This window comes from Argopecten irradians, chromosome 7 (genome assembly GCF_041381155.1).
Source record: "Argopecten irradians isolate NY chromosome 7, Ai_NY, whole genome shotgun sequence".
Taxonomy (NCBI): Eukaryota; Metazoa; Mollusca; class Bivalvia; order Pectinida; family Pectinidae; genus Argopecten; species Argopecten irradians.
The window spans coordinates 10028587-10042966 of NC_091140.1; the positions used below are offsets into that span (position 1 = coordinate 10028587).

Below are 14380 nucleotides of genomic sequence, written 5' to 3' on the forward strand. Positions count from 1 at the left end.
TAATTTCCAGGTCGACTGTTAAGGTGTCAAAATCAGTCAAGAAGGGCATTGCTGAGTTTCAGTTATATAACAAGGTTCAACTGGATATCACTCTACCAAGCTACATAATCCTGAATCACATCCAAGTTACTAGTATACAGATGAAAGTCCTGATGTATAATTATATAGCACATCATTATAGTGGATAAACAGCAGAAATAATTCTACTTGAAATGAGACATGAGAACAGAAATTTAAGATAAAATAGACTCATTTATTACAACGTACAATAGATCTTAAGGACATTGTATTGTCAGCTTGTTGTTCAACTATGGCTGATGTCGTGTCTCTACAGCCGTCATCTAAAATACAGTTCAAATTTATTCTGACGGGCATGGTTAAATATTTCTGGTTTCTATACAAAGTGAATGCAGAAGGAGTGATATGAAGAGAAACTGTTCCGAAGATGCAAAAGAAACAAAATTTAAAATTAGTGTTTCTGGTACTAGTGATGTCACCCAGATTCATCCCCCTCTGACTCAAAAAAACCAAGGACATAGTCATTCAGATCCCCCGCCAATGGAGAGCTAAATCAATTAATGCATTAATTTTATATGCTAGTAAGAGTATAGGGAAAAATTTTAAAACCCAACTGCAATTGAAGAATACATACAAAACATATTTATGTTTTTTTTTTAACAAAGTGAAACCATCTTTGAAAACATTTGCTTCTTTGAAAAATACCAGAATTGATCTTAGCTTTAACAAAGTTCAGCATCTAACAGTGTGATTTTTTATTTGTTTTAAACAGCGATGAGTTACATAGGAATTAAGTGAATGTTCATAGTAATTGAGTTTGATATATCTGAGTTTTACTGCATGCATATTAAATAAAAAGTAAAGCATAATACAAAATTAGAAGTCCTACATAAAATGTGTCTATGAAGTTTCATGGAAATATCTCTGCTGGTTTTAGTGTTGTGCTCCGGAAACGATTCTTACAAAAAAATCTGCCATTTTCAGCAATGTTTCCATGGTTACAGAAAAAAGTACAAAAAGTGAAAACCTTAAAATAGCAAAAGGCACTACTAGACCATAAGACCAATGTGTCTATGAAGTTTCGTGGAAATATCTCTTCTGGTTTTAGAGTTATGCTCTGGAACGAACCTGGTACAAAAATATGATATTTTCAGCAATGTTTCCATGGTTAAGGAAAAAATGCTAAAAATGAAAACCTAAAAATAGCAAAAGGCACTACTAGACCATAAGACCAATGTGTCTATGAAGTTTCGTGGTAATATCTCTACTGGTTTTAGAGTTATGCTCCGGAAACCATTTGTACGGATGGACGGACAGACGGACGGAACCCATTTGTATATAATAACAGCCTGTTATAGATCAGTGGACACTGCTGTCTGGATAATACAATAATCTTTACATAAACAAATAAATATCTGAGCAATAATCCTTCATTAAGATATGTCATAGACATTAATCCTCTTTAAAGTCATTGTGGTAAAATCAAAAATACTTCATAACTGCGTGTCTGAAGTATTGAAACTACACTTCTGTGTGATCAATATCAGAGAAGGGAACACCAACACAGATTTTATATTGTAAGCAATAATGACACAGTTCATTGTAAATTTTTTTCGCACTGATGGTTCTGTTTTCTATTGGATCCTTATAATCACCTCTGATTTATTTGTTAACTTGTGCTGTCTTCCCTATCACAGTTTCATTACTCTGGTTTACTTTGGCTTGTTTTTCTCCTGATTCTGAAATTCTATTACGTAATTCCACTTTCCCTTGACTACCCTCGTCACCAAGGTGATGTCCTTTAATGCCTCCACACATAAAGCCATGATTTTCTCAGCATCCTCCTTTGGCTTCTAAGAAAACAAAACAAACATACATGTATTTACTAACAGTATAGAATGACATTTCTAAGACTTAATATTTTTAGCTCACGAAGGGCCGGTGAGCTTATGTCATGGCGCGGCGTCCGTCGTCCGTCCGTCCGTCCGTCCATCGTCCGTCCGTCTGTCCGTCCGTCCGTCAACATTTCCTTTAAATCGCTACTAGTCATAGAGTTCTGCATGGATTGTAACCAAATTTGGCCACAAACATCCTTGGGGGAGGGGGAACAGAACTTCTATAAATTTTGGCTCTGTCCCCCCCGGGGGCAGGAGGGGTGGAGCCCCTCAGGGGAAATAGAGGTAAATCCTTTAAATCGCTACAAGTCATAGAGTTCTGAATGGAATGTAACCAAATTTGGCCACAAACATCCTTGGGGGAAGAGGAACAGAACTTGTCTAAATTTTGACTCTGGTCCCCTGGGGGCAGGAGGGGCGGGGCCCAATAGGGGAAATAGAGGTAAATCCTTTAATCGCTACTAGTCATAGAGTTCTGAATGGAATGTAACCAAATTTGGCCACAAACATCCTTGGGATAAGGGGAACAGAACTTGTATAAATTTTGGCTCTGGTCCCCCGGGGGCAGGAGGGGCGGGGCCCAATAGGGGGAATAGAGGTAAATCCTTTAAATCGCTACTTGTCGTAGAGTTTTGAATGGAATGTAACTAAATTTGGCCACAAACATCCTTGGGGGAAGGGGAACAGAACTTGTATAAATTTTGGCATTGACCCCCCGGGGGCAGGAGGGGCGGGGCCCCATAGGGGTAATAAAGGTAAATCCTTTAAATCGCTACAAGTCATAGAGCTCTGAATGGATTGTAACCAAAATTAGCCACAAACATCCTTGGGGGAAGGGGAACAGAACTTGTATAAATTTTGGCTCTGATCCCCGGGGGCAGGAGGGGTGGAGCCCCTCAGGGGAAATAGAGGTAAATCCTTTAAATCGCTACAAGTCATAGAGTTCTGAATGGAATGTAACCAAATTTGGCCACAAACATCCTTGGGGGAAGGGGAACAGAACTTGTATAAATTTTGACTCTGGTCCCCTGGGGGCAGGAGGGGCGGGGCCCAATAGGGGAAATAGAGGTAAATCCTTTAAATCGCTACTAGTCATAGAGTTCTGAATGGAATGTAACCAAATTTGGCCACAAACATCCTTGGGATAAGGGGAACAGAACTTGTATAAATTTTGGCTCTGGTCCCCCGGGGGCAGGAGGGGCGGGGCCCAATAGGGGAAATAGAGGTAAATCCTTTAAATCGCTACTTGTCGTAGAGTTCTGAATGGAATGTAACTAAATTTGGCCACAAACATCCTTGGGGGAAGGGGAACAGAACTTGTATAAATTTTGGCTCTGACCCCCCGGGGGCAGGAGGGGCGGGGCCCAATAGGGGTAATAAAGGTAAATCCTTTAAATCGCTACAAGTCATAGAGTTCTGAATGGAATGTAACCAAATTTGGCCACAAACATCCTTTGGGGAAGGGGAACAGAACTTGTATAAATTTTGGCTCTGGTCCCCCGGGGGCAGGAGGGGCGGGGCCCAATAGGGGAAATAGAGGTAAATCCTTTAAATCGCTACTTGTAATAGAGTTCTACATGAATTGTAACCAAATTCGGCCACAAACATCCTTGGGGGAAGGGGAACAGAACCTGTGTAAATTTTGACTCTGGTCCCCCGGGGGCAGGAGGGGCGGGGCCGAATAGGGGAAATAGAGGTAAATCCTTTAAATCGCTACTAGTCATAGAGTTCTGAATGGAATGTAACCAAATTTGGCCACAAACATCCTTGGGGGAAGGGGAACAGAACTTGTATAAATTTTGACTCAGGCCCCCCGAGGGCAGGACGGGTGGGGCCCAATAGGGGAAATAGAGGTAAATCCTATAAATCACTTCTTGTCCTAGAGTTTTGCTTGGATTGTGACCAAATTTGGCCATAAACATCCTTGGGGGAAGGGGAACAGAACTTGTATAAATTTTGGCTCTGGTCCCCCGGGGGCAGGAGGGGCGGGGCCCAATAGGGGAAATAGAGGTAAATCCTTTAAATCGCTACTTGTCGTAGAGTTTTGAATGGAATGTAACTAAATTTGGCCACAAACATCCTTGGGGGAAGGGGAACAGAACTTGTATAAATTTTGGCTTTGACCCCCCGGGGGCAGGAGGGGCGGGGCCCAATAGGGGTAATAAAGGTAAATCCTTTAAATCGCTACAAGTCATAGAGCCCTGAATGGAATGTAACCAAATTTGGCCACAAACATCCTTTGGGGAAGGGGAACAGAACTTGTATAAATTTTGGCTCTGGTCCCCCGGGGGCAGGAGGGGCGGGGCCCAATAGGGGAAATAGAGGTAAATCCTTTATATCGCTACTTGTAATAGAGTTCTACATGAATTGTAACCAAATTCGGCCACAAACATCCTTGGGGGAAGGGGAACAGAACCTGTGTAAATTTTGACTCTGGTCCCCCGGGGGCAGGAGGGGCGGGGCCGAATAGGGGAAATGGAGGTAAATCCTTTAAATCGCTACTTGTCATAGAGTTCTGAATGGAATGTAACCAAATTTGGCCACAAACATCCTTGGGGGAAGGGGAACAGAACTTGTATAAATTTTGACTCAGGCCCCCCGAGGGCAGGACGGGTGGGGCCCAATAGGGGAAATAGAGGTAAATCCTATAAATCACTTCTTGTCCTAGAGTTTTGCTTGGATTGTGACCAAATTTGGCCATAAACATCCTTGGGGGAAGGGGAACAGAACTTGTATAAATTTTGGCTCTGACCCCCTGGGGGTGGGAGGGGTGGGGCCCAATAGGGGATTTAGAGGTTAATATTAAAATTCCTTCAGAAAAGAAACAATGAACCTGTATTCAGACCATTATTTGGCATCACAAACCAGGTGAGCGATACAGGCCCTCTGGGCCTCTTGTTATATTAAGTTTTCACTTAATCAGTCACTACGTATCGGTGATGGGTGTCCATTTACTGGTGTCCTTTTTTGTCTGTATATTAAAGTTGTTTAATGCCAGAATCAAATCAAATGTCAATATAACTTTTTAATAAGCAAAGAATAAGCTTTGAAAGAGCTTGAAGAAAAATCAATATCTAGTTTGGTATTCCTTGTATATATATGTGCTTATAATAGTTAGTTTTCATTCCATGATCAGAAAATTATATAAATAGCTTAATTAGAATGAAAGTAATTTACAAATACAATGTATAACAAGAGCTGTGTGAGTAAAGATTGCCTCTGACATGTTTAAAGACCTTATAGTTAATCATGCAAGTACATTTTAGTATAAACATGCCACCTGATCCTATATACTTACTCCTTCCAGAGGAGTTCTCCCTTTTTTTGCACCATATCCTTGAGAAGAAAGGATAACTCTCACAGCCAAGCCTTTTTGAACATGTCGCAAAATTGTTTGTAGTTTTGTACTCAAGTCATGCTCTTGAATATTAACTCCTAGATTAAATTCTTTCATCTTTTCAACTTTATATTTCAAAATTTCTTTATGAAAATCATCTGCTGATAAAAGTTTATATTCATCCATATCTCCTGCTTCTTCATCTGGGATGTGGAACAATTTCTTTCCTTCCTTGTGTGCCAATATTTTTGCTTTCTTTAATGTCAGTTTCTGTCTCGTTTTGTCATCTATGACAAGCACCATTTTGGATTCTGCATCTGTTGAAAGGAAACGAATATCTCTAAAGCTCTGGCTTCCCTTCAGTTGCCGGTAAGAATCAAAACAGACTCTAGATTCAAACTGTGTCCACTTGGGCATACATTGTGAAGTGGAAATCTGATGTAGGTCAAGTCTATTCAGTAAATGGATTTTTCTGGGTATTAGAGAGTGTACTGTTGCACACAGAGTCTGAAGTCTACAGATACAGGGAGAGGCAATCATCTTGTTCAGTTTGTCCTCTTAGTTCATGTGATCAGTTATCATTCAATCCCAATTAATATCTGAAAAGAAATCAAACATAATTAAAATAAAAGACACAATTATGACACTTTATACAGGATTTTCTTTCCTACAGAATTTGGAGACGCATTTTGGCCCCGTTCTCCATGAAAAGTCTCTATTACTCCCAGTTCACATTCTGATCTTTTTTAGTCACTTCCCTTGTTTCACTCCATCAGTACCTCTGATTTTGGACAAAATTCTGTTAACAATCCCTTTTGAAGGTCTATCATATGAGGTCACTTTGCGAACGGCTTTTGGCCAGTTCAAGCTGTGCTTTCTATTAGAAATATGCCGTTGAACTCTAGCGTAGGTCAAATCTGTCACATGATTAGATGTTTTTATTAGGTAAAGAAAGATGACTATATATTATATAGTACAATTAGACCAAAAAGAAAGAAAAAGCAGATTTATTTGACTACAATGTTGGGGGCTTATACAGGGGTACTACTGTATATGATATGAGAGGTCAGCCTATTTTTATCCGACACTATTTTGATGACCGTGCCGTCAGAGAGTATGACGTAATGTTTCAAAAGTGTCTCATTGTGCTATACCTCTATGATTGTTGGAGTAAAAGTAGAGGCTATGATGACTCAGTTGTGTCTCCTGTTAATAAAGGTAGAATTGTGTAACAGTTTTGATTAGGATTGCTGGCAACCAGGAAGTTCAATCAGTAGAACGTAAGGTTAAATGTAGTATTTGTGAGGCCAGCCCTGGATTAATTATGTGCCTTTTACCAGACCTACTGAAACTGTACTTAAAGATGCTCCACAGCCGACAGAGCAAAAAATGATACTCATCTTTCGAGCACTAATTGGTGTTTAATAGTGTGTATATATGTCTAATTTACACAAAAATTAATACAAGATCATTCATTTTGCTTTTGGTGCATGTGAAATCAGTGTTCATTCCATATAGGATATAGTAGCACAGATTTTGTTCGGGATGCAATTAATTTTTTTCATTTTTTCAATCTTAAAGTAAAATGAGAGACTGAAACTTTTCAATGGTGGTAATGGTGTAAAGCAAATAACTTTTGTAAATGAAGAAAAAAACTAATTTGACTGTTCGTGTTTTTGATAGAGAAAAATACATGTACTTTTTGTCAGCGGTGGAGCATCTTTAAAAGTAAACTAATGAGTCGTTTTATTACTAGGCATTCAAACCACGTCATGCCGATGTAAGGCTTTTTTTACTCTTTACTTTATAATATAAACTTGCTCTGTTGTCTACACATATATATATTCCGTCAGGTGGCTAATTCTTAATAAAACAACATACACAGAAATATTAAATTCAATTGCCACAAAATATATTCTAATCAAAATCCGAAATATGTATTCCAGGAGTTTGAATTCAACTTATATTTCCAATATAATCTGAATAGTAAGTTAGTAACTACATATGTATATAGTAAATTTCCTCAATGTATATTCCGAAAAGCTGAAGCGAAGTAAAATAATTTTTATTAATTAAAAGTATGTTTCCCGAAGTATATATCGAAATAATTATAAGATGTCATAGTGTTACAAAATCAGAAACTAAACTCACTATACACAACACAGTTTTGAATAATATCTATAATCCCAGTACTACACAAAACTTCTAATCTCTCCAACAACTCTTTTCATACCGGCTATTTTGAACTAATAATGACATATCACTTTCTACATTTAGATTTACATGTACTACAAAATTCTGAGTTAAGAATGACATCATATACTCAATATAGAACCCTCCCTGGAAGTGACCACCACCACAAACTACCCCCTCCCCAAATGACCTCATACTTATTTTTAACCCAAAAGTCGAAGCTGTGAGAAATTGACCAACTAAGCCCAAATCAGAACCCAGCATTCTGGGAACTGGGCATTCTAACTCCCTAACAATGACCTCCTAGTTATTTATACACTACAGTGTCCAGATTCTGTATTATGAACTAACACACAAAGGACAGTTATACATTCACTACACATTAACTAACAAATTCTAAAATCTACTGATAATGCTAACTCAACTAGAGAACAGTGAGAACACTACATGAACTCTTATCTATCCTATTATATTATTAATTAGGAATTACTTCATACAATTATCGCTGACTATAAACTGACACCACACAGCACAATCAAAAACCAAAGGGGTATAATCCAAGGGACATAACATAGTTAAGGGACATAACCAAGTTAAATACTCCAAAAGGAGTACAAATGATACAACTTTTGATCTGAAAAAATATCAGGCACAACAGCAATATGGCATACATAAACATGTATGCCACATTGCTGCTATGCCTGAGCCTGAGGAAAAAAGGATACTCATACTGTAGCTAGACTAGTCTACATAGTTGCTTTTCGTAGTTTGGGCATGCACACTCCCGCATATGGGGAAATATAGTCATTATATATGCCATTTAAAATTATGACATCCTTTTTGATAAAAATGTTACATCTTCACAACTTTATACATTTTCATTTCACAGAAATGCTCCAGCATTTGGACAAGGATTTATAAGTGAGAAGAATTTGTCACTGTCTCTTTACACTACTAAACACCATGCAAGATGCCTATGAACTGGGAACTCAACAAATACTTGTCTTATTGAGTCAAACGAAACACCAATGTAAAGTTACATGTAATTAAATCTAAACTTGCTTTAAGGACAGAAGTTAGAAGAAATGTCTTAATAAGGGCGCAGCCCTTCGTGCCCGAAGTGTGAAAAGCACTTCTATGGTAACGCATACATGAAAATATAAGAAACAAGAGGCCCAGAGGGCCTGTATCGCTCACCTGGTTTGTAATGTCAAGTCATGTTCTGAATACAGGTTCACTGTTTCTTTTCTGAAGGAATTTTAATATTTACCTCTTATTTTCCCTATTGGGCTCGCCCCTCCTGCCCAGGGGGTTCTGTTCCCATCGGGGGGCTCTCAAAATTTATACAAGTTCTGTTCCCATTCCCCCAAGGATGTTTGTGGCCAAATTTGGTTACAATCCATGCAGAACTCTAGGACAAGTAACGATTTATAGGATTTACCTCTATTACCCCTATTGGGCCACGCCCCTCCTGCCCCTGGGGGGTCAGAGCCAAAATTTATACAAGTTCTGTTCCCATTCCCCCACGGCTGTTTGTGGACAAATTTGGTTACAATCCATGTAGAACTCTAGGACAAGTAGTGATTTATGGGATTAACCTCTATTTCCCCTATTGGACCCCGCCCCTCCTGCCCCCGGGGGGTCAGAGCCAAAATTTATACAAGTTCTGTTCCCCTTCCCCCAAGGATGTTTGTGGCCAAATTTGGTTACAATCCATGCAGAACTCTAGGACAAGTAGCGATTTATAGGATTTACCTCTATTTCCCCTATTGGGCCCCGCCCCTCCTGCCCCTGGGGGGTCAGAGCCAAAATTTATACAAGTTCTGTTCCCCTTCACCCAAGGATGTTTGTGGCCAAATTTGGTCACAATCCATGTGGAACTCTATGACTAGTAGCGATTTAAATTAAATGTTGACGGACGGACGGACGGACGGGACGGACGGACGGACGGACGGACGGACGGACGACGGACGCCGCGCCATGACATAAGCTCACCGGCCCTTCGGGCCAGGTGAGCTAAAAACACAATCTTCAAAATTCAATCCTACACACTGACAGCTTCAGTTTGTGGCCGCCATTTTTTTATCCATTGTAAAAAATCCTGACACATGAATGCGATGCTTTGAAGTGAGCTCATTATAGAGAGCGCAGCAAACTCTTGTGATAGAGGTGTCTCAGTAACGTTATTCTATGTAAATCATCCAATAGTAGAGTTGGAAAACTTTCTCAAAAACCGGTAACAGGAAGTCAACAAAAGATCCAGCATCGCGCAAGGCAGTATCCAAAGTCACACTCTCTGTCTCGTGTGATTACAAAATCACTCTCGCGTGATTACAAACAAGTAACGCTTGGAAAAATTCAAAATGAAAACATTAGTGAAAGATAAATCTTTCAATTTATTCTTACCTGAATCTAACAATTACATTTTGTCCTGAATTTTAACTTAAAAGCCGTTTTGCGTGAGCAGTTGCTTCAGAATTTTCCGCTTGGCAACAAAGAATGACGTTGAGATATAATTTGTAGCCGCAGTCAAGTATTTTTGCAGAAAGTGAAAGTAGAAGTTTCCTATGTTTAATATTGTTTTTCTTGTTATAAACTCAATGGCAGTTATCCAGGAAAGCTATGATTCTAATAATTAATAATTATATAAATGGTTTCTATCAGTACAGTTAGTCAGCGCACACAATAAGCAATTAGAACAAAACACATGTCAATATCGTTAAGACTGATGGGTCAGGGGAGATAACTCTTTCGCCGTTAGAAATCCTTTATTTACCTGGTATATTTCTATTTAGTAACAGTTTTAAAAAACCAACAAACAAACGAATGGATTAACTGCTGCGCTCTCAGAAAGGCTTTGCCTTAAATTATATTATAATCAAGCGATTCAAATGCTTTTAAGATACGACGAACTTTATCTTTATCCGGCAGAAGCTCAGTGCTGTTGCTCTTTATTTACAAGTGTTCAAGCGATAAAATACATACAGTCCAATATAATATCACTTGACCAAAAACGGCATATCTGTTACGGAAAAAAAGTTTCTTTCTTCTCTTATGTAGGGTTCCTTCTCAAATGGGGGGTTTGGGACAAAGATAGAGTGTGAACATATGAATAAAAAATAAACAGAAAATTCGGCTCTATTATTTTAATAAATTGAACTTTTAAACATTGCATAATTAATATTAATGCTTACTGAAACATCTGGCGGTGCTCTTTAAGGCCTTGCCTTCAGTCATATTAATTTTGTTAAAAAAAATACGAGAGCTCATGAAATGACAGCATGCTTAAGAAATTAAGACGGTAACCCTCGCACCCACAAGCTACATTAAAGTCTGTGCTGGGGGATATCAAAAGAAAATCAGTGACCGCCCAACGTCACGGTCAGTGCACAAACACAAAAGCTCCTGCACCGTACTTGCCCCAAACTCAGTGTGACTTATTCTTCTCATATACGTATTTGATTTGGATAACTAAATGATAACTCAAACTCAGGGCTTTTCTTATCGGTAAGCTTAGTCGTGAAGGAACATGTACAGTAATCGTGATTTAGGGGGAAAAATCCACATAAACATTTATAACAACACAATCATGAGGTATTCGTCAACAGCTCCAGACTTTCGAAAATCTGGACACACAATAAAATATGCAAACAATCACGACTACTGCTCCGTCACGACTACTGGTTGGGTCCCAGTACATGCCTACAGTACAGCAGTAGGTCTAGTTTGGTTACAGTACAGTGTATACACATACGTAGCGTTAACTCTTATCGTGCACAAATACTTTTGAGGACAAATGTCACTTAACCATAAATCTCCCAAACTTCCTAGCTTATCGAGTTTGCTATGAGATTGTAAGTCATTTTTGTTAGTACAGAAAGAAGGTTGCCAGGTCTTCAAAACATACGTGACATGTAACATTTGAAAATTGTAAGTCATTTTTGTTAGTACAGAAAGAAGGTTGCCAGGTCTTCAAAACATACGTGACATGTAACATTTGAAAACCTTCAAATGTCAACTGGGCGCTGCCATTGCGAGCCTGGATGATACGACCGTAGTTTCGTAATACCACAATTTTATCTTTGTTATTCATTTGGGATAAAGCTTTACGTTTGTAATTTATCAAAATATATCATCAAAAATATGTCTTTGAAAAGTTTATTCAGGACCATATATAAATACATATCATTCTCCAAAAATATCGAAACTAAAAGCTGGCATTTTAAAATATAAAAATGGCGGCGGTTGAAGCACCGGCAGCGCCAGTCGCAGGAGAAGACGACGAAGCCTGGCTTTATGGGGGTATTACATTTGGATATGAACAGTGGTTTAATTTTTCTTGGTATATGCAGGAGTCAGTATTTCACATATTGTATTTGTCACGCATCAAGTGTTACCTTATGGCGGAATCCTTACTACACGCACATGACTTGTCCAGGTTGGGGAAATCTGCCATATTCAGCTATATAGCTGATATCAGCTACTCTAGCTCATAACAGCTACTATCAATAGCTCATTTCAGCTATTCGGAAACAATATGTTTGTCGACGTGTCAAATACACAAAGTCGCATTACAAATTTGCTTGACACACATGAATTATAACATTTTCACCGCTGTATGTTTTGCAACGCTATTATCAACGAGACGTAGCTCTGTCTGACGACGACCATCTCAGAAATCTTTTGTGCGTCGTTCAGAGCTACGTCATCGCAGCTAGTCCTGAGTCTGCTTTATAAGTTATTTTGAAATAAGATAATAATTACTTAATTTGGTCTTTCAGATGAAAACAAAGAAGGAGCACAAGAGAATGGGTAAGTGTTATATTACTAGCATGGAGAGACATGTTTACCTAAACCATTATGTAAATTTGATACTTTATTTATCCTCATCATAGCAACCTACAGTACTATTGTAGCAGAAAAAAATATCACCTTCTGTGTGACTTACAGTAGACGATTATCTTCCGCTACAACGATATTGCTATCCTGATCAGGAAGCTAGCTGAAAAGCTAATATGAATCATGCACGGCATGGAAAGAGCGAAGCTCTACTTGTGATTTTTATTTTCTATTTCATGTTGAAGACATAATTTAGAAATAAAAGGACGTACTTCAAACTAAAGAAGTATATGATATTATAATTGTCTAGAAAACCAAGAAGTGAACACAAAAATTCGGATTTCTCTGTGTCCATGCAAGGCCAGGAGTGCCGCGTCATCCTCAACTCATCTGGTATTATGGCGAGAATATATATCTATGTAATTTCCCCCCGAGGAGTTCCGGATGGTGCCGCGTATGCGAATCCTACGATTTCGCGCCATTTGGTGACGTGTTGTGACGTCATGATTCCTTGTGCTCATCTTCGCTTGAAGGATATTTTGACTACATATCATAGCTTTTAATTTTCGAAGTGATATTATTATTATTCAAAAAAATAATAAAAAATGTTTCATTTCTCCTGTTATGAATTTCCATTAGTTAAATATATATTTACATGGGAGAGCAGTACCGGAGCAACGCAGGTAAAACCGGAAGTACGAAAAGATTTTAGCCATCCATGCCTGCAGGTCATTGATCTCAATATGTACTTTTGCTTACGTACATGTTACCGGAACAGAGCTTCGATTTTCGACGCGCTTCGAAAGAGCTTCGCTCTTAAAAGTCTTACAATATCAACTAATCTGTTCCCATATAATTATCCATTTGTTAAGTTAGAGTTTTAGATAAGTTTTACAATATCTATCAATCCATTCCTGTAGCCATATTTGTTAAGGAAAGTTTATCATTCCATGAATAGTGAGGCCCCAGAGGTAACAGAGGGTACAACAGAGGAGAAGAAAGAGGACAGAGAAGCAGGAGAACTGGTAAAAGCATTTCAGATATATTTCTTACATAATCTATGGTCATTACATGCTTGTCTTCTGTTATCTTGATGGTAAGAAATTTCATAATTAATATTTTGATTTAGTTTCATGTATAAATTACATTTTAAAGTATAAAATGATCACAATGCATCTTGCATTTTTTGTTTATTGATGCCCTACAGTATTTTATTGTTGGCGGAAAGATTATTTTTCTGAGAGAATGTTCCATGTTTAACTAAATGCAGACCAAAAACCTTTTCCTTGTTGTCTAGTATAGAGCCTAAATGCAGACTTAAAAACTTGATCCTTGGCTTCTGTTCTTGCACTTGAGTTCACAGATATCTAGAAAATTTATGTACTACAATGTATGTCCATTGTAGATCAATAACAGTGATATTTGAAAATTTGTGGTCGTATTATCCATAATTCTACAAATTTATAGATGTAGCTGAAATATTATTATTTAGATAGTAATACTTTGGAATTGGTTAATATTTAACATTGCTTTCTTCAGGAATGAAAAAAAAAGTTATTGTGCATTCATATATACAATGTATGCTTAAATTCTTAGAAAAGTAAAGTTTCTTGATTTATTTTATTTGATTTACAGAGTGGGGAAGAAGAGTCCCAGGAGAAAGATGATGACGATGATTCTGATGATGATGTTCAAGTGACAATTGGTGACATACAGACATTTCCTTTGAATGAGTAAATTATTATTATTGATTATTAAGTAGTAGTGTAACTAGAAATAGTCCCTTAGGTATATGTTCGATCATTGAGTCTAAATTCACTTGTGAGCTTATACATCATAATGAACCAACTCTACTGGGAAGTAGGTTTTGTTTCTTAAGTTGTACAGTTATCTCCGCAGATCAATTAAACAAAACCAAAAACATTGACTGTTCTTATACTAGTTGTAAAGACTGCCTTAAAGACTTCTGTCTTGGTAATGTTAGATAGACTATTTAAGAATTATATCAATGGTAGTTCAGAAAGTTATAATCTTTTGAAATAATAAATTGGAAACCAATTTGTTGTTGAATGATCAAGGATACGCCCTCTAGTTTCTG

General features: G+C 38.0%; 2 protein-coding genes across 9 annotated transcripts in view; one reads left to right on the forward strand and one right to left on the reverse strand.

Moving 5' to 3' along the window:
* Positions 1-232: 232 nt before the first annotated feature.
* Positions 233-11528, reverse strand: LOC138327510 (translation initiation factor IF-3, mitochondrial-like). 6 transcript variants are annotated; one of them, XM_069273667.1, is made up of 4 exons: positions 11427-11479; positions 6405-6456; positions 5212-5849; positions 233-1871 (listed from the first exon to the last, which is right to left on the reverse strand). In XM_069273667.1, the coding sequence occupies exons 3-4, from the start codon at positions 5788-5790 to the stop codon at positions 1731-1733; spliced, it is 720 nt and encodes a 239-aa protein (XP_069129768.1). In that variant the 5' UTR covers positions 5791-5849; positions 6405-6456; positions 11427-11479; the 3' UTR covers positions 233-1730. The 6 variants fall into 6 exon arrangements, with proteins under 6 accessions (XP_069129768.1, XP_069129765.1, XP_069129766.1 ...); XM_069273664.1 differs by lacking the exon at positions 6405-6456 and having other exon boundaries at positions 11427-11528; XM_069273665.1 differs by lacking the exons at positions 6405-6456; positions 11427-11479 and adding an exon at positions 11252-11371.
* A 91-nt stretch (positions 11529-11619) lies between these two features.
* Positions 11620-14380, forward strand: part of LOC138327509 (pre-mRNA 3'-end-processing factor FIP1-like) — a 33094-nt gene continuing 30333 nt past the window's right edge. For all 3 annotated transcript variants that reach the window (XM_069273661.1, XM_069273663.1, XM_069273662.1), the window contains exons 1-4: positions 11620-11745; positions 12225-12255; positions 13241-13307; positions 13918-14015. In XM_069273661.1, coding sequence (XP_069129762.1) covers positions 11679-11745; positions 12225-12255; positions 13241-13307; positions 13918-14015 — 263 coding nt within the window. In that variant the 5' untranslated portion in view covers positions 11620-11678. The remainder of the gene's footprint in view (positions 11746-12224; positions 12256-13240; positions 13308-13917; positions 14016-14380) is intronic.